Source organism: Cavia porcellus, unplaced genomic scaffold (genome assembly GCF_034190915.1).
Source record: "Cavia porcellus strain 051 isolate PalLab524CR breed Dunkin Hartley unplaced genomic scaffold, mCavPor4.1 scaffold_24, whole genome shotgun sequence".
Classification (NCBI taxonomy): domain Eukaryota; kingdom Metazoa; phylum Chordata; class Mammalia; order Rodentia; family Caviidae; genus Cavia; species Cavia porcellus.
This window is the reverse complement of record NW_026947507.1, coordinates 11,254,113-11,277,356: the sequence shown is the minus strand read 5'-3', so window position 1 is coordinate 11,277,356 and position 23,244 is coordinate 11,254,113. Positions and strand designations below refer to the sequence as shown.

The following is a 23,244-nucleotide window of genomic DNA, read 5'->3' as shown; positions in this document are numbered from 1 at the left end:
AAAAGAACCCATTATTCATCATTAGCTGTAACAAAGTACATACTTTGGTAAAAAGAAGTAGAAACATGAAATATGTTATATCATGAGCTGTATTTTTGAAATTAGAAAATTAAACTTTTATCTTTTGGAAAAACAAACTTCTCAGGGTTTTATTCATATTTATACCAAAGTGTGAGCAATAGAAGTGTAAGACAAAGTCAGAACTCAGATTAATATCTTATACTTAACAACTTTGAAATGTTTAAACATTGTCTAAGGAAACATTTATTCTGTAGCTTGATGGTCATAAAGTTAATGAAGATATTGTAGCTTTCTGGGAAGGAATTTGAGCAGTTATTCCTTACTATGAAAACTAAATAATTGAATTGGTTTTTCCAGATCATAGACATCTGGCTCATCCAGGACTTTGAAGGCTGGTGTTTAGTGGAAAATCACTAGTTCCTTTGTGCAATGATTTCAAGGGCTCTGCGAGTTTTGTTCAACATCATCATAGAAACGGAAGATACAATTCACATTATTTTCACTCAAGAAAGACTTTTTTCCATTTCACATTAATAAACTAGATGTTTTTATCTCCCAGTGCAGTGTAACAGTTTTATCAAAATTAGAGTACCAGATTTCAGCAACACTAAACGGGGTCCAGTGTCTTATTTCTACAAACAACAGTGATTAATTGTTTTTAAATGAACATGTGAATCAGAGGCCTTCTGCAATCAGAACACAGAAATGTGTCCTCTTAATAAAAATTCCATTTCCTAGGAACGCAGTCCAAATATATCTTTAGTAACAACACAGCTCATTTAAATAATCATTTGACTCAGAAGCTGTATAAACTGCTTATTTTCATTTAGATCACCCGCATTAATAACAGAACAAAAGAGTCAACTAGCAAACACACACAATATGAATGTATACACACACAGTCACGTGCAAACACTTTCTTAGCTGTTTAAACTCTGTAATAGTAAAAAATATTCCTAAATAGTTGTCACTCTTAATTTAAAATGTTTTTGTTTCATAGATAAAAAATAATAAACTATTAAAATTCATGATTCAAAATTATCTGCATTCCACATTCATTTATAATTGTTGTCATATAATGTTGAAATTTTTCCTTTCCCTTTAAAATGGCTGTACAATTGGATCCCATTATCCAGGCATAAGCTGAACCCAGTTACAACATGCTGCAAAGTTTGATGGCCAGCACATTCTCTTGGTACTTTAGTTGTTATTTGTCACCCATTTACTATTGTTACCTTATTTGAATGCTGAGATTTTAAGTATTTGTCCTTTATTCTTGTTTCTATATTTTACAAATTTAGTTCACATTCTGTCTTAGACCCTCTATAAAATATTAAAATAAGTATTAATTTGTTAGCAATATAAATATCAAAGACACCTAAAATCAATTTTATTTATGAAATTTTCACTAACACACTCACATATTTCCCAGCACTTGTAATCAACACAGCAACACAGCAAAGCTGGTTCTATCATTGCAGAGAATATAGCACTTTTAGAGCACACATTACATTTTCTTCAAATAAAGATGCTTCGTTTTCAAGCATTAAGTAAAGGAAGGCATTTAGCTTAGTGGCACAGTGCCTACCTGGAAAGCACGAGGTCCTGAGTTCAGGTCCTAGTACCAAAAAAAAAAAAAAAAAACAGAAGAAGAAGACGGAGGAGGAGGAGGAGGAGGAGGGAGAAGGGAAGGAAAGGGGAGGGGAGGGGAGGGAAGGGAACGGAAGCATAGTAAAAAGCTTTCCAAAATTACTTGCTACAAAGAAAAGGCTAATTAAGGAAGATTGCTCACAGGAAATTCCCAAAGATAACTTGATCATTTAAACTGATTTAAAATTTATCTATTATATCCCAAATATATTTGCTTATTCACAGTGAAATGTGGTGATGTATCAGAAGCAGACCAAAAAATGGATCAAATTATTATTTTTAATTTCATAGCATTCAGGCTTAAAATAGCTATTCATTAAGCAATTATGGATTTCATATCTATGTCTATGCTGTCAAATTATCCTTCAGAATATTTTAAATCAAATAGATCTGTCATTTCAGTAGAAAGATGTAAAGCTGATATTTTAGCTTAGTGGGACAGTGACTGCCTGGCATGTGTGAGGCCCTAGGCTTGATAATCAGGAAAGAAAGAAAGGAAGGAAGGAAGACAAAATGAAAAGAATAAAGATGCCACATTTATGCAAGTAGATGACTTACACTCACACAAAAACTTGATGACAGAGCATGTAATTAAGCAGAACAAAATCATTCCTTCCTGTGACCTTTAGTATCTATTCTTTTTTCTATTATTGACTCTAGTCTCCAACAATATAATTATGAAGTTATAGTGTAGGCGATGTGTCCCAAACTAATCTAATAGATTTAAGAAATATAATAGTATATGTTTAAAAAGTTAAATCCTCTAGCAAAACGAAACTCCTATATGATTTAAATTTTCCAAGATAGTTCATTTGAAGCAAATTCCCCAGTGGTAATATTCAACCAATGTATATAGATTAGAATGGGCCAATCTTTCTGTCTCTACGCTCGAACTTGTTATTAGTGTCAATACATAAATTCCGGCATGCTAGCAATTGTATATGATTCTAGCAAATGATTTTAGAAAAGACAATTATGAGTGTTTCTTCTTTCCACGTCACATGGCCTTGCACGGACTTTGCCTATTTAGTCTCAGATTCCATTGAGTACTTTTGAAAAAGACTATCTCCCTCCTTTTATGACACAGGTATTGTTTCTGGCTTCACAAAACCTCTAGCTGAAGCAATGAAATTCCAGCTACAGGTAAGTATAAATACACATACAATTTGGAAATATGCCACTCAGAGAAGTTTACCTTAATAGTTTGTAGTTGGGTAACAAAATTTGCTGGCGTTCACGAAACGTTTATTTCCTGAAATACGGGATCACATCAGCAGGATGCAACCCAGGGGTCAGTTTGTACTGTACAATAATTTTTTAATAATTAGCAAGCTAGATGTCATAAAAGAGTTAATGTTCTAAACTACAGAATAGTTTGTGCAAGGGAAATGCCAGGCACAACTAACTGGATGCTGATCTGACTTTTTCAAAGAAAAAAAAATACCGATCTTGGGACTTTCTACTTATTAATCTCAAAGTGAGAAGATGAAATATCTTGAATGATTTCAAGTCTTCTAAAATAGAATTCTGGTAGAGAAAGTTTTTGTTTTTAGTCTTTACAAACAGGTTTTGACAAGTAATATTTTAACTACTAAACTGAGGATAGTGAAGTCAAGGTTTTAAAGTTACATATTTGATTTTCAGGTGATGTACTCTACTTGGCAGGGTTTTAAAAGGTACGGTTTTGTTTCAGTATTTTTGTGGTAGTACAATTCAAATATAATATGATATACCCAGAAATAAAATTCTATAACTGGCCAAGGAATCATAGTACATAGAAGCAACATATAGATTAGCAACAAAAGTAATTAAATCCAAGCATCAAGTAGAATGTAATACAAATATTAAGAATTTGGTTGAAAATAATTTATGAAAGGTTTGATTATCTGAAATTTGGAACATCACTATAAATATTACATCTGCAATATAAATACGATTTGAGTAAGAACATTTACTTAAAATTATTTAGAGTAATTTTTTTAAATAACTTAAACACACTGACAACTGTCTCCACTGTAGTTTGGCATTTCCCAAAATATGCTGTATTTTTAAAATAATCTGACACTCCTAGGGAATTCTGTTTCTCTAAATACATACCCAGGTAACTTTTTTGTTATGTACTAGTCACAAATCACCAATTTTTCCATATGAGAATTTTGTTGCAGATCTTTAAAGCGTGAAAATAAAATATGGCTGTAATGTTTAGTCAAGCACTCTATGTAACAAATCTCATACAGTCCCAAACAGACACCTGAGATAAACTATAGTGATGTTTGTGAAACCAGATTTTCCTATATATTTTTGGCTCCTTTTACATTGTCATTACTATTTGAGCAATTAAATACTGAAATGTATCATTGAAGAATATTTGTTTTGTGGTATCTATAAAGTAAAATCTGGTTTAGATTGTCTACTTGACCTCCTTCAGTATCAATCTAAAACACAGTCACCGTAGTATCAAAAGAGCATATCGCTTTGATTCTTCATTATTTTTGACCGAACTGATTAAACAATTTAATGAATAAACACATTTCAAAAAAATAGGTTAAGGAAACAAAATAATAAGCCAAATATCTATGACACAGTTTGGTCTAAAGTATCTCCTAGAAGACTCATGTGTTTAGAAGTGGGATTTTTGGAAAACTGATTTGATGATGAGTTTATAGTTGAGTGTGCTATTATAAACAGGTCCACGTTGGAGACAGGTCGCTAGGGATGTGTCCTCTCCCCAACCCCTTCTCTCTTTGACTTTCTTGCTTTGACTCTGTTTCTTGAGCCATGAATTCAGCAGTTTTCCTGTCATGCCTTACCATCATGATGCTTCTGCCTTGGATCCAGCTAACTATGGACTGAATCTTTTGAAACCATGAGCCAAAATATTCTAAATTGTTCCTCTCTTAAATTGTTTGTCATAAATATTTGTTACAGAGACAAGAAGTTGGTAACAGAATCTTAAAGTCAAACAATTTTAATGTAGCTTTTTCTTTAAAATATGATGATAATTGACATCTGAATAAGAGCTCAAAGAACTCTGCTATAGTTCTCCTATTGCAATGTGAAACAATGTAATTATAATATAATCTTAGATGTAGTAGAGATTTTGGCTTTAGTTGTCCAGTGCTATACTTCCAACAGAAAAGTGTGATGGTGACGGTGATATTTATGAGAAATCACTCATTGATTCAACCTCAGCTTTTCACACTGCAGTGAGAATCACTCCTCTCACTTCTCCTTCTTGTTCATCACAAATAAAATGCTCTATTCATTTCCTACTACAAATGTTTTTAAAAGGGGGTGTGACAATTTCAGTCGTCCCTCACAATCTGTGGGGAAATGATGCTAGAATTTTCCAAGGCTATGAAATGCTGTAGATGCTCAAATCTTTTATACAAAATAATGAAGTATCTACTATAACCTCACATCTTTCCATACACAGTTCTATAATTCATCTCTAGAGTACTTACTTATAATTCATACTACCATGCTCACATTATATAAATAGTTGTTGTACTGTGTTGTTTAGGAAATAATGACAAGAAAAAAAGCTTGTGCAAATTCCATACAGTTGGGTTTTTCCCTAATATCTGTAATTGGTTAAATTCAAGGATGAGGAACCCACAGACAAGGAGACTTTGTACTGCTTTGTTGTAACTCACAATATAAGTTTTCATACATTCTCATCACTCAAAGGCATTCATCATGCCACTTTGACCCTCTACCCCAAAACATATCTTCAGTTAACGCATGACTCTCACATGTTTTGTGTTTCTCTTGATAAGCAGAATTGGGCGTATTCACAATGCAGAGAGCACACTAGTTCAGAAACTATAGTGGCAACCCCTTAAGAACTTGAAGTGCTTCAAATACTCTGCTTCCTAGACATAAGAAAGAAAACAGACACTAAAATGAACAAGACCTTGAGCAATGTAGACAACTTCCAGTAACACTAAACAGAGTCCACTTTTATTAGATTATTGTTGGTTAATGGTGCAGAAGGTTTACATTTAATTCTATCTTCTACATCATTAGAGCTATCCAGAAAGAATATTTTGGCTGTACATAGTGCAACTATGATTCTTCTGTATTCCTTCCTGAAATTTTGGTTCAGTAGTCCATATATAATTGCATTGAGGCAGCTGTTGAAGTACGCCATATAGTAACTAGCCACAAAGAGCCACTCTGGAATCCTGGGCACCATGCTAGCAGGGTCTGAGGCTACAATGAGACCGATGAAGTTTAGAGGAGCCCAGCAAATGGCAAAAAGTACAAAAACTACGAACATGGTGACAAAATTCCTGAAGTCTTGAGGTTTCAGTTTAGACTTGTTTTCAGGTTTCACCTTCTGTCTGACCTGTAAAACTAGGATCCATATTCTTAGGTAACAGAATATGACTATGATCATAGGAACTATGAAATGAAAAACCACCACAGCTATTGTATATGCTGAGCTCACAGACTGTGTGAACGTACAGGAATAGATGCATGGGTCGTACTGGAGCGATCCAATTCTCAGGTTGGGCATAATCGCCACAAGTGTCAATATCCATATCAGAAGCACATAACAGAGGGAATTCTTGTTACTGTACAGCTTGTCATACTTGAGACTGTGGCAGATGTAGCAGTAGCGGTTGATGGCAATCCCGGTGATACTGAATACAGAGCCAATGACACTCAAGCCCATCAGGAAGGCGCTAATCTGACAGTGCAGATATCCCAGGTTCCATCCATTGTTAAATATAGACGTCAGCACCAACGGGTATGGGTAAACGGCCACCACCAGGTCTGCAACTGCTAGGCTCACCACAAATATATTTCCTAAAACAGAAAAAATTTACAAAATGTAGGTTAACACTAGTATTGCATGGATTTTGTTGTGCTTTTTCTTAGTTATTAAAGAAAAAACTGTACCCACAGCTTGAATGACCTAATAGTACTACCAGATCATAAATGAACTGGAGGCCACTTTCACCAAGAAGTAAGCCCATTGTTGCCTTTGTCAAATCCACTCTTCATATATTTATACATCCCAGAAAAAGTGGGCTTCATTTCCAAAATTATTGTCTTCTCAACGAGTTTGTCTCCTTATTATACTTCTGTTACATCTTTTGTTTTGGAATCTGCTGCAGTACATGAGAAATAACATTTCATGTCATCTTGCAAGTTAGCCATGACTTTCTTGAGTTCCAGGTCTTCTATCCCTCTCTAGATATTCAGTTGTTCTCACCTGGGCCTCTAGCTTCTGTGATTGGAAAGTATGAGTTACTTAGGAGAAAAAGGGCTCTGTTCTCAGTTTCCTAGATTAGAGCAGTGGTTTTCTCCCTTAAACATAACCAAGGTAAGTTGCTTCAGCTCACCAAGCCTCAGTTTCCTCTCCTATGAGGTGGAAATAATGGTAGTATCTTCCTCATCAGATCATAGTGAGCATTAAGGGAGGCACACTGTGTCACATACTGCATACAATGACCAGTGTCATATGGATGTTGTTCATATCCTACAAAACCCCTCACCTCAAATCAAAAGAAAGGTAGTAAATAATTAAGTCTCCGACTTACAGGCATCTAGATTGTGAACTGTCACATGTGTACTACCTAGGACTCACTTTATCAGGTTACTCTATGTCACATACTGCTTTGTGCTTGAAGTTTCTATTTCCTATTCCCCCAACATTCTTGCAAAAATGAAGTAAAAGAGCAGTCATGATGTAATAAAAGAAGTTCATGGCATATAAGAATTTCGAGAAAATTGTCATAAAAGCAAATTCTTTAAAAATTGGTTATGATTGTCTAAATTAAAAGTAAAAATTAATTTTGAAGTGAATAAATTTCAACTACCAATCACATAAATACCTAAATTAGCATACTGAATACATTTTAACTCAAAATATTTAATATTTTAAAAATATACATACCATGTGAAATGTAACTACAAATTAAAATGTCACAGAAACATTCTTTTTACCCAGAAGGTTGCGAAGACAAATTGACTTAACATACATTTGTTTTTAAAGAGCTTAAAAATAGAATCACAAATGATGGCATGAATTTTGTTCGTATGGTTTTAATTCTGCACTCCATTTATTTGATACCAACTATGCTTTATGACTGCCCAAGTAATTATACTAATTAAGTCATCCATTCTTTGAAGTAATATCATTTTACAAACGGTGAAAGAAAATTACTAAGCCTCAGAGATGGCTTCCAGGTAGCTCCACATGAAGCTCTGCCACAGCTGCTCACGTGTGTTGTATGAGTAGGATAAAGGAGAAGGAGATTTCTTTTTCTTTTTCATGTCATAACCTTGTTAGGCAAGTAATTAAATTATTTATTTATAATTATCACATAAGAAGTTCATATATTCCATTCTTAGGTCTGTGGTAGATTAAAAACTTATTCATTAATACAGATATCAAAGAATTCATGCACCCAGAATAACGTATCCTGGAATTGAAAATAATGTTTATTCATGTGCAGCACTTTTTCTCTGCTGATTTACTGCCAGCTCCCTGTCGTGGGGGAGTCATAGAACCATTCAATGTTAAGCCTGAAAGGTCTACTCTTAATAACTAGCTTGTATAATTCCTACTTGTTAGAGAAGAACAAAACAGAAAAATGGAGTTTAATTGAGGTAATTTGTGTGTGTGTGTGTGTACTAGAGATTGAATTCACAACCTCGCAGTTTCCAGGCAGGCGCTTATATAACTGAGCTAAATCCCTGGCCCTTCAATTGAATTAAATTACAAAACGGTTAAAGAGTCCAAAGTGTAAAAAGCGATTTATTTCTTAACCATGCTTAGAGTTCTTCCCTAAGGAAGCTCCTATAGTCAGATATAGGGGTTCAAAATGAAGTCCCTCGGGCAGGTTCTGGCTTAGTACCTCATTAGGCACCATTCTAAAACAAGCACATGAAAACTAGAAAATCGTGAGTACATGAGAACTAGAAAAACAGTCTTAATTCTCTTTGCTGTTCTATTTTCTACAATTATTTCCCCACCTTTCACCATCTCCGCACAGCCCAAGCGCACGTAAGGACAGGGCCTCTCTGTCATCTGTCTTTCATTTTCAGCTGTCTTTCCCGTGGAATTTAGGCATCAGCACCAGCTACAGAAGCATAACCTCCACCATTGCTCCAGAGAGTTTGTTTCTCAGGATGCTGGAACCCTAATTCATGCAGATTCTGGTAGTGAAAGTGGATGAAGAACCTTCAGGATGCTATTACACCAGAAAATAGCTCCCTAGCCAATATACTTCAGTTTCTTAGATGCCCAGGTAATAGTTCCTCTTCCAGTTCCTATTACTACTGTCTCCTAGAAAGGACTAGTCATTGTAATGCATAGCTGGGCACTATGACGCATATTGTAAGAATCAATCAAAGTCCATCAGTACTCTGGTTTTTTTTGTTTTTGTTTTTGTTTGTTTGTTTGTTTGTTTTGCTTTTTCCTTTTTATCAGTACCAGGGATTGAACTCACGACTGCCTGCTTGCAAGGCAGGCGCTTATGCCGCTGAGCTAAATCCCCAGCCCCTAGTACTCTGCTTTTTTGCTTGCAACCCCATAAAAACCTCCCTCCGCGGGCCTTCAAGCCCTGATATTTTGAGAGACCAACTGATTCCCTGTCAATGCCTGTCCAAAGTTAAATAAAACTGCCTCCAAATCCTGGGTCTCATTTTGGTGTTTCTGCTTGCTGTTGAAGTATCTCTGTATTGTTTCTGTTTATCTGTAATTGGTTCAGTAAGTCCTGGATTTAAAGTAATTAAAAATCATATTTCCAGGAGCAAAGAGAACACTGATAGTTTAGGACCTATAGTGGCAAAAATTACTTATCTGTACCAACTTTCTTAATAAAGAAAAACTTGTATTACCCTTCTTATCACAAAATACATCACTTTAACATACTATGAGGTGTGTATCATTTTGACATATTATGAGGTATGATTTTTTAAAAACCCCACAGTGAATATTTAAATTGGTGACCTCATAAGGGGTACAAGGTAATTCTTATCCCTTCTACCATTTCCATCCTGGCCCCCTAGACTCATCAGAGGATGTAGCTAGAAGGCACCATCCTGGAAGTAGAAATCAGTCCTCACCAAAAATAAAATTTCCAATGTCTTGATCTTGGACTTCACCTTCAGAACTGCAAGAAATAAATTTCCATTATTAAGAATTACTCTGTCTGATGTATTTTATTATAGCAATGGAAACAGACTAAGACACCAATGGTGTTTGAATTATTTGTGGTAGCTTAGCAAGCTCTAAGAAAACATTAGCCAGCATAGAGAGTTGATTTATAACGCAAACCCTTAGGATTTTGCAGGCAAAATGTGTTGTCCTCTGAAGATAAGCATGCTCCTTTTGGTAAAAACTTGTCTTGCTACTAACCCTCAATAGAGTCTGTATATTTAACCATGAACCATCAGGTGATGATGTGGTTGGACAGGTCTCTCACTGGGGACTCCTGTTGGTTGACCCACCAAAGTATAAGTTTCAATATCAAATATAGATGTATTCAAGTAGGTCCTAAAAGCACAAACAAATGGACAGATGCCCATGCTTTGTGTTCCTACCAAAATTCTCCCGTTTTCTAAATACGTACTTATGGCCTCACAAGGATTTTCCTTTGACCAGCTGTCTTGCTTACTTGTTTCCCATCGTTGGGACAAAATACTTGACATCCAAAATGAAGAGAGGAAAGATTTATTTAGCTCACTGTTTGTGGAAGTTTCAATCCACAATTAGTTGGCTCCAAGGCAGAGTGGCATGGCACAGGGGAACACTTCAAAGTAGCAGCACTCAGAACAAAAAGGGATAACAGCAAGTCTCTTTTCCTCCTTTATATTGCATACATCTGTGTTCCCTCTCTTGCTCTGGGTGCTTTTGCAGGCTGCTGCCTTGAAGTGTTGCCCTGGTGCAATGCCACTCTGTCTGGATTGAAATCTCCACAAATAGTGAGCTAAAATAAACCATTCTTTCTTTCATTTTGGGTTAGGGTATTTTTTTCCCAGCCAAGACAGAAAAGTAACAAAGAGACCATCTGACTAAGAATAAAAGAACTTCTGACACAGTTTACAGATGATTTTTTGACTGTATATTGGCAATACCTGCAACTGAATGACTGTGGCACTGTAGATTCAATCCAGAGTGGCCATGAAAGACAAGAGTAAAGGAAAATTTCTCCCAGTTAACAAAACGTTAATCAACGTTCAAACAAAACTTGAGACTGGTTGCTTATTTTTCTTGGAAAGAGAAATGGCATCAAAAACAGATATCCATTAACCCTGGAGGCCATGGTTTACATCAGTGGCCCCCAAGCCTCATACAGTTATGGACTTGACGAAATCTAGCTTTTGTAAATGGTTCATTGTCTAGCGTTTGGATTGGTGGTGTATTTCACCCACCTACAGGTGGAGCCAGGATATGATGTAACGGCAGGAAGAAGGTGTGTCTCTCTTTTGCCAGTTAGCACCTTGCTGTTTTGCAGGGGCTATGAATGGCTGCCCCGCCATACCATGCTGCCTTGGAGCCAACTGAGTATGGACTGAAACCTCCAAGAACTGTAAAAAATAAACTTTTCCTTCCTTCATTTGGGGCATTAGGTATTTTGTCTCAGCAACAAGAGTGAAAAGTAACTAAGACATTGAGCAATGACTAATGTAACAGAATCAAATGGTCAAGGAATTGAAAGAGACATGATTAAAAAAAACTGGTGACAAAGGTTCTGGGGAAGATGCCGGTACACAGCCATATCAGGATAGTAATCTGACATGAAGATATTTGTATATCATTTGAGCAGTCACCAGAAAGCAACCTCAGGAAAAAAGGAACTTGATCTTGCAACTTGTAGACATCCATTAATGTTTCCTTAGCCATGACTGTCCTTGACCAATAAGCTCACAAATTTTCACAGCAGCAAAGAAACCTTTATTCATGGGCTTAGCAATATATATTAGTACTTAGGAAATTGATATAACCATAGCCAGTGCTGAATGATCAAACTAACAGCATTGGAGACCAACACCCATGTAACACCATTCCCTAAGGAAATCAGCCAATTACTGTGTTGGTGGCAAACTGACACAAACTACTATCTCCATCATCGAAAGGGGAAGGACTTTGTTCTGACTGGAACAGGAGTATGCACCAGGTGTGGATTTGCCTTTTTAAACTTTTAATATTCCTCATTTTTCTACCAGCATAACATCTATGTACTCACAGGATGCCTCTTCTACCATGATCATATTTTTCACAGCTCCTGACTAAGGAGTTCATTTACAACAAATGGAGTATAACAATGAAGCCATGTTTTGGGGATTCACTTGACTTACCATGCTTTCTGTCTCAGAAGGGCTGACTCAAAATAAAAAAGAAGAAAATGGCTTGTTGGTACACTGGGGTTTAAAGGTTCCATGTCAGCAGCAACAGCTGAGTGAGCCTGGGGGATTTCCCCAAGACATGATTAAATTAGTGATTAACCTACAGTATTGTTTATCCCATATCCAGGATTCCTGGCTGAGAATATTAAGGAATATTTGGCCAGAAAAGGAATATGGAAAACTTTGCTTTGGGGCATTAAACCACACAGGCAACATATTATATTCTTAAGTTTAAAAAGATTGTGTTTTAGAAACTCATCTTTTCAGGCTGGGGATTTAGCTCAGCAGCATAAGCGCCTGCCTTGGAAGCATGTGGTCGTGAGTTCAATCCCCAGTACTGATTACAAAAAAAAAAAAAAAAAAAAAAAGAACATACCTTTTCAGATTATTACAGGCCATGTGAACCGTAGGGTTGGAAACAAAACTTTACACCTGGTCCAACGCTGGCCATACTTCTTGCTCAGATAACCTTGGATAACCCATAGCACCCTAGAGCTTCCATCTCTTAACTGTGATAACATAACCCTGGCTTTGGTGAGGAGCTGCAAGCATGTGTGGCCCATGTTTGCTCTGAGCGAATACTAGCTTCTCACGTCTGTTCACCTGTAGGTGAATCCACACCTTCTGCTTCACAGCTGGTTGCTCACCCTGGTTAGAGAACCAGAGCTCAGAAGCCTCCTCTGATTACCCCTGCATCTGCAGTCTCCCCATGGCAAATAGGCCTTCTTTTATCATTTGCCCCTCTGGCTATCAGCCTCATCTTCTGTCCTCAGCACACAATCTATTTCTTTCCTACCCTTTTAATCCATCATGCTGTAACATCTGGCTGCTACCCACACTTGTTGTGTACACTTCTCTTGAGTATTCAGTAACATTCTTGCTGACCTCTCAGACTTTATCCTCTTTAACATCGCTGAACTATAATATTATATTTATAAAATATAGTGCCTGCATCACATTCTGTTCACATAATATACTGTCTAACTCATACACTATTCACAGAACACATTAATTTACTGCCCACAGATAGTCTCTCCATATAACCCACCACCCATGTCACATAATGATCATATAACACACTGATGACATAACTCATTGTCCATACAGTGCTCTTCTCTCATAACACATTGTTCTCTTGGTCAATGAGATCTTCCTTGCTTTCTTGCCTTCTTGACCCATTTGTCCTCTAGTTCTTTGATCTCTTCTTTTGTTGACTGAGTCTCTGTCCAGTCCTTCATTTTGCACTTTGACTGTTGACTCTCTGCCGTTGTAAAGTTGGTTGATAGAGTTTAACTGCTGTATTAATGCATTGTGCATACAACTAAAGAGACCAAGAAGTGTTCAAGCAGTTTAAAATAAAGTCCTAGCTGATCAGCTGTTTGCTCTGGTCTAGATTTCAGTCAGTTTTAAAGCTATAAAATCCTAAGAATCCTGCTTATTTTCTGCATCTTTTTCTTGAAGGTAATTTTGGGAGACAGAAAGATCTATGTGTTACAGTCAGATTGAATCAGTCTTTCCTCCTTAACTGAAGATAAATTACTGATGTCTGCACTATTATTCACCCTAGAAAATTTTAGATGAAACTTCTAAAACGAATGTAATATTTATGTACAAAGAACTTACATTGACACATTAGGTTAATAATCTTTACTTCTGTAGACACTTTTTCCAATCTTAAACGGTTCAGAGAAACACAGCTTATATAAACAAATTAATTACACTAAAAGTAGCTCTAGTTGCCAAATTTCAAATGAAAATTAGAGTCATTACTAAAAATGGTTGGGGCTGGGGATATAGCTCAACAGCACAGCGCCTGCCTGGCAACTGTGAGGTCATGAGTTTGATTCTCAGAACCAAAAATAAATAAATAAATAAAACGGTGCAATCATAATACTGTGCCACACAATATTGTCAGTATACTAAAACAGTATTGAAAGTGATACAGTAATACTTCTGTATTTATATGTTAAAAATAAATCATGAAAGGAAAATGAAGAAAAAGTTAACATTACAAAAAGGCAAAATACTCTCATAGAAGTCATCTTAAAATTTCAAAATTTGAGCCTTTTTTATATTCTTACATACTTCTTAAGGATCTAGAAGTGTTAAATATTGTATTCTGACTTAAAAAATACGTACTATCCATACAAACTTCACACTAAGAATACAACAGAATTCACTCTGCTTGCTGGAATTTTATATGTAAATCATAACTAACTTGAAGTAGAACAAGCCATTTAATCCTTGCAACATTAATTTTGTTCCAAATTAACAAGTGAAAAAAACAAATAAGTAATTTGTCCAAAGTCACGCATGACAGATTTTGCTCCAAGCCATCTGGTTCCAGAAGGTTCATTCTTTAGAGGAAACATATTTTTTAAAAATGGGTGTATGGTAGGATTTATCTTCAACAGATAAGGAATGAATCACCTATATAATGGAATACATAGAACAATCTTTAAAAATATATATATACACAAAACAAAATAGCTGAGCACAGTCCAAATTCAAGTACAAAAATGGAAGAAAAGAAAGAAGGAACAAAAAAAGGAAAAAAGAAAGGAAGAAGAGAAAGAAAAAGTTGAGGGCGAAAAAGAATAACAAAAACTGAGTGGAGGAAACAATGGTAAGCTAAAAGGTATAAGCAAACTTAGCAACAGGTAAAATGGAATTTAATTTGTAAGAAAACTCTTGAAAGTAAAAAAGCTAAATGTAAACCTAATCTTATGATAAAAATGAATAAACTACAGCAATGTCATCTGGGTGCCACAGAACTGTTGCAAGCCTCTCATCTGATACCAGGCACACGGGAGAATCAAAATGGCACTTAAATAATTAGAAAGGAATAAACACATTAAAGATGATAACACATTACTCCTTTCAAGGTCAGAAAAGAGTGTGGTACACATGTTAAGAAAATCATAAAAGAAGAAGTACTCATTACTGACTAAATTTTGATCATTGGCCATTTAGTAGCTATGGGACAAAATAAATAAAAATACAAGGTAACAAGCAGTTCTCAAACCATCCTTTCCCATCATGGGTCTTCCAGGCTGTGTTACTTTCTTCAAAAGATATGGATCCAACGTATTATTTTAATATAGTTATACTTTGTCTCTACCCCTAAATAATGTCTTTGAAATTTTATAATGAATTCTGTCTCAATCTGATGTTCTTTTACATGTGGACTACTTTTCACATTATCTATTATCTATCTATCATCTATTGGTCTTTCATCCTAAGGTATCAGCTCTAAAATTCTCATGATTACATTACACTATCAACCAACTTTCAAATCTTCTTTTGAAGTTTTTCTGCTATAAGACTGTGTTTCTGTATGTCTATATTTATACTCTGTATCTTATTTAAAAAAAAGTATACAATGTTAAGGTTTCTTGTTGGAAAGAAATTTCTCTGAAAATAAGAGCCATGTCTTACACAAGTGTCTCATTTTGACAAATTGTCAAGAATTACCAAACCAATCACATCATCTTACACTACAGAAATACAAAGAATATTTATTCAAATGAATATTCAGTTAAATAAATACCAACAGCTCATTATACACATCCTTTTGAGCCATAAAATCAACTATTCAAATTATTCATAATGACCTGAATAGTATTTAGCACCAAGTATGTATCTTCTTTTTTTACCTTTTCTTCTGAGACCAAGTCTTTCAGTGTGATTGCCAAAAGTGTACAGGGCTGTGGAGGGATAAATCTTGCAGCACCTCATCCAGAAAATCCAGAAGCTTATTTCCAATTTGAAGCATTACTAAATTTCACTGAAAGTTTTTGAAACATCACAGAGAGCTCTCAGGTGCCAGATCAACTTGACTGGCCAACCTTTTCAAACAATGAGAAAGTTAAGGAGCTCTCTCTTTTTGGAGAAGGAAAGATACGATGCAGAGTTCTGTACCTACACAGCATGTTTTTAGAAAGTATTCACTAATAAACTGCATCTTTGCTGGCACAGAAAACCCTGGAAGGGTGTGAATTTCTTTTTCAGAAGACAGTGTATTTCTGCCAGCTAGGCAACTTAAAAATAGTTAAGAAAAGATGAAACCTCAAGACACTATGTATACACTGTACCTGAAATAGTCCAGTTATTTTGGAAAAGTGATAACAAAGCAGGAGCAAAACAAGCTCCAGAGACTCTATAAAGATTTAAAATGGACCCCCAAGGTAGATACTTTTCAAAGCAGTTATTCTTAAAAGCATTTAGGAAAAACTAATAGCATGAGGTTCAATCCAGGATCATTTTATTCTTGGATAACTTTCAAAATTTCCAATAGAAAATTGATTCTGAAAGCTAACAAAAATAAGTTGTATCTTATCCATGGTTAATTTAATATTGAAACTTGCTATCAGGAATACTTTCTCGTGCAATGAACAGCTAAAGGAATCAGAGACCAAACTCAAATTCAGTTATGTGTCCAAGACACTGAAGTCTACTTCAGTCCTAAGTTTTCCAGGAGATTCTGGGAATTACTTTCATAAATTTTTAAAATCTTAAGAGTCTCATAGTGATGTACTGTGCAAAGCACAAAAAGGACACGGTATTTTAAACAGCACCTACGCATGTGTTAGAAAAAAATTAGTATGATGCCTTCAACCATAAAATCTTGCTTTGAGTCAATAATGTTAAATATCTGTGAGAGCTACAGGAGGAAAACAAAGGCATTAACAAGAAATTTATCAGACTGGAAGTGTGGGTTTTATTAGCTCGACATCATTTTCGAAATCTGCACAATACAGGAAAGGTAGTGAATTTTTGAACTGGTAGCTATTACATTTGTCCAAGAAAGTTGCTTGTAGAGATAACTAAAATTAAACAGCAGCACAACCACTATTATTTAGATCTATGTGTTCGGAGGATGATTTAATTGTGAGGTTGTGAGGGTGCCATACTTATCAGGGGCGCCCTCTATGAATGAGTTCAGTAGCTGAACATGCTGGTAGGAGGTGGAGCCTGTTGGAAGTGGGCAATGGAGATGTGATCTAGCAGGGTATTTACTTATCCCTGTAACCTCCTTCTCTCTCTACCCCTGGCTGCCATGAGACGGGAAGCTTTCCTCCATCATGCCCTTTTGCCATGCATTTGTGCCTTGGAGCCAGCCAACTGTGGACTGGATCCCCTGGAAACTGTGAGCCAAATAAACCTTTCTTCCCTTAAATTGTGGGTTTCAGAAATTTTTCCCAGCAAGAGAAAAGTGATTAATACAATGGGTAATAATATAATCAGCCTCCACATCTCAGGTCTGCTTGCTGTGGAGAAATAATGGTTATCACTCAAGAGAAAGTTAAGATATCAGAGAATATATGTAATACTTACATAATGTCACAAATGACTGTTGGATTCTAAATCCTCAGCCTTTTTGAATGATTTTAGTACCGACCAGTTCAGTTCATATTGTCTAACTGATTTTTTAAAAATAAACAATTAAAATGAACATTCAAAACCTAAAATCAAGCTAAAGTGAACTAAATACAGAATGTATAATAGAAATAGTACAATGCCATTATAGGTTTAGTACTTAAGTAACTTCAATATAATGGGTAAGTAGGTCGATGGGCCAGTGAATGGATGACTGGATGGATGGATGAGTAAGTAGACTGATGAGCAGACTCTCATTTCATCTTCCTGTTTTATTCTATGGAGTTAGTAGATAAAGAAACTGAGGCACAGGAAGATTTGAACAACCAGACTCTGAACAAATAAATGTAGGCAGATATAAGACACAGTCTAGATCTTTTGGCTTTAATTCCTGACTTTAATCTCACTGCAACATGATTCGTTGTGCTCTGGAATAAGAAATACTGATCATTGTCTATGAATTTTGGCTTTCTGTTTTCTTATTTGCCTGAGAAGGTTGTTACATGAGTAAGACAAATTATGGAAAAGTGCTTTGAAAACTACAGATTGCTTTATGTACATAAGTACAAAAATATTGAACATTTTAAACAAGAAAAGTTCTTTTTCTGCTTCACAAAGGTTGGAGATCTTTCTGAAAGCTGTCTGTTAAAAAGAAATGTGAAGGAAACTACAGATTCACAGTTTCCAGCTTTAACTTTCAGAACCTTGGAAAATTATTCACACACAAATTCTTAAGTACATTTTTAAAAGTAAAATTATATGATTAAAAGCTTAGTTCATGCAATCATTGGGATTGGTTTGACATGGGTACATTAATGTATTGATTTTTTAAGTGAAAACTTTTACCAAAAGATGGATAAGAGTTTTTTTCAGAATCAATCATGGGCCAGAAAAATAAGAAAAAAGCTAAAATTTTAACATGAGAGGTTTAGACTTAAAATATATTGTTAAAACACTAGATAGGGTATATTTTGTATCTGTTCAAATTGTTGAATTTCAGAATTTAGACGTTTATTGCTCTTTTAGTTTCCTTATACATTATCTGATGTTCATTAAAATCTTTTACAATAAGAAAAGAATACAATGTGCAAAAGGAATTTTATAGAGGGAAAAAATCCTGAAAGGATAAAATGATTTAAAAATAGTATCTTGGAGAACTCATGCAATTGTCTATTATGGGTGTTTTGTTTTGTTTTCCAGTTTTGTTCTGAAAGATTCCAGAGTATTCGTCTTCAAATCACAGGCAAACTGTATGACTGGCCACCTTTATGACCCCAATACAGCACCCTGATTTTGCAGGAGAGATTGTGGGACTCTTTATTTTGCCAATGCTTATCCCCAGGTGAAGAGCTTATCTTCCTTCCTCTGTCACCTACTGAGAGCGATGTGCCCTGAAGGGAATGGTTCTAGATCCATTCCCTCTAAAAGCTTTTCAGAGGCTGAGACAGGAGGGCTATTCATGCTCACAAGTTCCAACTAGCCTAGGGAACATAGTGAGAATCTGCCTCAAAAACAAAAACAAAAACAAAATGTAAATTCTATGGAAATCATTATTATAGTATATTGTTTAGGGTATAGTGACCCCAAAATGTCTACACATGTTCAGTACAGATACTACTTTTTTTTTTAGTATCTTTCATCTTTAGTTGGTTAAATATGTGGATGTAAAACCTGTGGATGTGTTGGGCTGACAACACTTTTTCTGCTCCTTCTCTGATATGAAATTTTTCTGCATCATCTCTCTTTTTCCTGATCTCTCTCATGACATTTCTGAGGCAGTAAGAAAAACCTTCCTCAGTCCTTGCATGACAAATGTGTTCCCATTTTTACATGATCTCAAAGAGATCAGAATATGGAGCGAGGTAGGTAAATTCCCAGGCTCACAGGTCCCAGGTGACTATTGCTTCAGCCACATCGTGGGTTCGATTATTTTGTAGGTTAGCAGAAAGTTAGCTAAGAAATTTGTGTATAGAATATAATAGTCATATACTTGTAGAATATAATATTTATATATGCTCAGGATTGTCTTTTTCCTAGTGCAGAATAGACACAATTAGATAGCAGAGCTTCCAGGGTGATCAGTACTGTGTTAGAATCCAGTTATGGTGATCAAAGAATAATGGAAGTCAAGGAATTAAAAAAAAACAGATAAGGAGAAAAAAGAAAAGGAAAAAGAATGGGAAGAGATAGGGAGGGAAGGCAAGGCTGAGTGCACAGAGTGGCCAAGGGTTCAGTCAAAGTATCTCAGTGAGACCCAGACTGGGGTACTGAGGAACATGAGTAGAAGATATGGAGATGGATCTAGCAGTAAAGAGGTAATTGCTTAGCAGGAGATACAGGCAGAGTCAAGCCCAGCAATGGCAGCAATTAGTATATGGATGTCAGAGGACAAAGAGGACAGGATGGTTTTTTCAGTTCATTCACCTGGCCATAAATTCTAGACATATGAATAACAAATAGCACCACTAACTACCAAAACCCTTCTTTCGCAAGTCTTTCCTGAAAAGTGATGGTCCTATGTTCATATACATATGTTAAAACATAGCAGTGTACTTAAAGCTTGTGCACTTTCCTACTGTACTTCCGTTTAAAATTATGTTTAGTAGCCACGCTGATGACCTATAAGCATTCTAAAACAGCCCTGGTGCGTCCAAGGTTTGAACCTAGATTCCCCATGTTCTGTGTGGCCTCTCCGAGATGTAGAGTGGATACATATCATGTTCTGAATAGACACAAAGGAAACAAGGAGAAGAATGGCATGACAGAGTGGTGGCCATTGGGTTATATAATCATCCTAGGAACTTTTTAAAAAAATAATTGCAAGCAGTTTGCATGATTTCACTAGGTAACCACAACACTAGCATGAGGCTAAAAGGCAAGATTAGGTTTTGTCTCTATTTGACAAAAGTGGAAAGTGAAGTTTAGATGACAACTGATTTCTTGAATCAAAAGGTAAATAAGAATATAAACCTAGCGTTCCATTGCAAAAATCTTCGCACTATGCTTTGAAATCCACTTAGCACACAATGTGGTAGCACTGATTCTAGCTATCAAAATTTGAGCAAGAGCACAGCAAAAATTCTACCAGCACTTAAGACAGTAGTATTTTGTGCAGATTGGTCAGCACCTGGCTGCTCAGGTGGTTGAACATTGTAGATTTCTTCCGTGAGAAGTCAAATGCCAACATCCATCCCTGAGAGGATGAAGGGGCATAAATAGCTGCATTTATACCGCATTTCCAAAAGAAAGTACTTTTCCAAAGTTTTTGAGATTCTTTAACATTCTTGTCTTCTTTTCTCTTGTTCCCATCTTTTCCTCCTTAAAGTTATTGAAATAAGATTAACTGAAATGGAAGTGTCGAGCAATCATAAGAACTTTGAAGAAACATCCCCAAACTCATATTTGAGTGGACTATCTATATCATTGTGTCAAACTACAATCTCTTCTAGAAAGCCTCAGATGGCATGCACTGAAATGATGGTACATTTGAGTAAAAAATCCCAATTATAAAAACATGAAAGTTCAAAAGCTTGCTATATTAAAGTTCATTAAGAGTCTCTCATTCAACTGGAGGAATTTTTATTTTATAGATTGCCCTCTCAAAAAGTTGCTTGGCAAATGAATGAAATACAAAATAATGTGAAAGGAGCATTCACCATTAAACATGTGAGGCAAAATTCTTCCAGGTGCAGGAGCATATTTTAAATGAAAATCTCTGTAAGTTTCAGATTCCCAAAGTGCCACAGTCCCTGAAGCCAGCAAAGCGAGGTGAGCTCTAGATAACAAGCTCTGTGATTTAAATCTACCCATCAGCCACATTCTGCAAGACCAACTTGCACCATACTTCCTCCCCAGTGAAGTGGGTAATGGCATCACTATCACTGACCCAGAGATTCAGTCCATTAACACAGTGCTCAGAATACCTCTGGGAAACTGCTTTTATTTTTAGGAGTATGAACCCCTTTCCTGAAGCCAAAACCGCTCTAGTTTAAGCCAGTCATCTATGAAATGAGCTTATTCAACTTACTCTAATTCAATATATACTATCAGGTACTTATTAATTAATCCTTAACTGCCTCAAACATTAAAGTAATAAATGGGGGACAGAAGTCTCTCAAAAGGAGTAACCAAAAAGTGGAGCTGTTATCGACCACCTGGTCACAACAAAAATAAGTGTATGGCTTTGTCCTTACATCATCTCCCAAAAGTTTGTCTCCAAGTCAGCGAGAGGAAACCAAGTCTCCGGACACCAGTTAGAGGTGAACATCCAAGAGCTTAGAGGAGAAACTGCGCCCAGCTCCTGACCAAGATAAACCTATTTCCATTCACTGCCTGGAGAAAAACCACGGTTGATTCCAGCATGAAATTATCCCGGTGAATACACATAAATATAATCTTTACTGTTTTAAAGTAGTAAATTTGTTTACTTGCAAGAGAAAAGGTCCTTTCCAAAGCATGTTAGTGTGTGCCAATAACTGAAAATCACTGCTGATATTAAAACTAAAATAGTAGGCTGTCATTGTGACAGCTCATATATTTTCTCATATTGCAGCAAAGTTAAGAAAACCAATTTATATGTAAAACCAAGCAGTGGATGCGCTGATTCATCTCCTCTGAAGAGGCATCTTGAGGAACTTGGACCAGGTGCTTCTCCATCTAAGAAACCCCAAAAAGAAACATTTAGAATAACAGCCTTCTCCTCAGATAGAAGGAGAAACTTTACCCTGGCAAAGTTTTCTTTCTCTTGAGGATTGAACAATTGATACTGTTTTTGTGAAAAGGCATTTTAGACGGGCAGGCCAAGGGAAAAGTCGACCGACAGCTCTCACCTTTAGTGAAAATGATCTAAGTCCTCATCTTTACAGCCAGCATTTGGCTGAACTTTTCTTGGGGCTCAGGGAACCGCGGGGATCCGGCGTGGGGCTCCGGGAGCGCCTACCTGTATTCCTGAGCTTCTTGTTCCGGTACACAGACAGGATGACCAGCAGGTTGCCCACGACGTCCACCACGATGGTGACGATGAGGATGCAGGCGAGCGCGGAGGCCAGCCACGAGGGGCGCGTCCGCGCGCCCGCCCCGCCGCCCGGCGCCTGCTGCGAGGCGTTGAGCTCGGCGCTGCTGCCGTTGCCCCTCATGGTCGGGGCGCCCGGCAGCGCCCCCAGCGCCCCTGTCGGTGCCCGCGAGCGTGCGCTCCCCGCTTTTATGGCTCCTCGCAGCCCTGCGGCGCCCCTCCTCAGCCCACTGCTCCTCCGCGCCCATTCTGCCCGCTGCACCCCTCCCCGCGGCCGGACACCCCCTCCAGGAGGCGGCCACAGCCTGGTGACATCTGGCGTCCGCCGCCAGCGGTGTGCCAGCGGGGACCCCGCAGAGCGTGCGCACAGCGCCCCTGCGCGGAGACAGCGCGGTGAGGGGACTGCGAGCGCCCAGGAGCCATCCCCGCAGGGGTCAACGCTGGGAGAGGACCTTCACCCCCAGGACCTGCCGGGAGCCTAGGCGCGAACTCTACCACTGTGTCCTCTCGCTTTCTTATCTGCAAAATGGGACTAAAATGGGCTCTGACTCATCAACCTAACAGTTAAGGTGGGGAGGGTCTTTTTAGGACCGTCCAAAATTGCACCTACATATCCTATGTAACACTTGTGCTGGACACTTCCAAAAATAAATAGAGATTATAAAAGAAATATGTATGACAATATTTGCAGATGATAGAAGTGTCATCACTAATATACTACTGAACTGATATACGTATATATCAACTTACACTGATTCATATATCAGTGTAAATTTACTAGAAAATGGCTTAACCAAGATGTTTTCAGGGAGGGA

The 23,244-nt window shown here is 37.0% G+C and overlaps 1 protein-coding gene across 1 annotated transcript; it reads right to left on the bottom strand.

Annotated features, from left to right (window-relative positions):
* Positions 1 to 5,612: 5,612 nt before the first annotated feature.
* On the bottom strand, positions 5,613 to 22,769 carry Mtnr1a (melatonin receptor 1A). Its single transcript, XM_003469177.3, has 2 exons — positions 22,358 to 22,769; positions 5,613 to 6,486 (listed from the first exon to the last, which is right to left on the bottom strand). Exons 1-2 carry the CDS (start codon positions 22,551 to 22,553, stop codon positions 5,618 to 5,620), a joined length of 1,065 nt encoding a protein of 354 aa, XP_003469225.1. The 5' UTR covers positions 22,554 to 22,769; the 3' UTR covers positions 5,613 to 5,617.
* Between the last annotated feature and the right edge of the window lie 475 nt (positions 22,770 to 23,244).

What these genes read in the sequence shown, in the direction of transcription:
- Mtnr1a (XM_003469177.3), bottom strand. Translation starts at nt 22,553, where the DNA reads ATGAGGGGCAACGGCAGCAGCGCCGAGCTCAACGCCTCGCAGCAGGCG. An exon ending in CAAGAAGCTCAGGAATACAG is followed by an intron (nt 6,487 to 22,357) that starts GTAGGCGCTCCC and finishes TTTCTGTTTTAG; the next exon opens with GAAATATATTTGTGGTGAGC.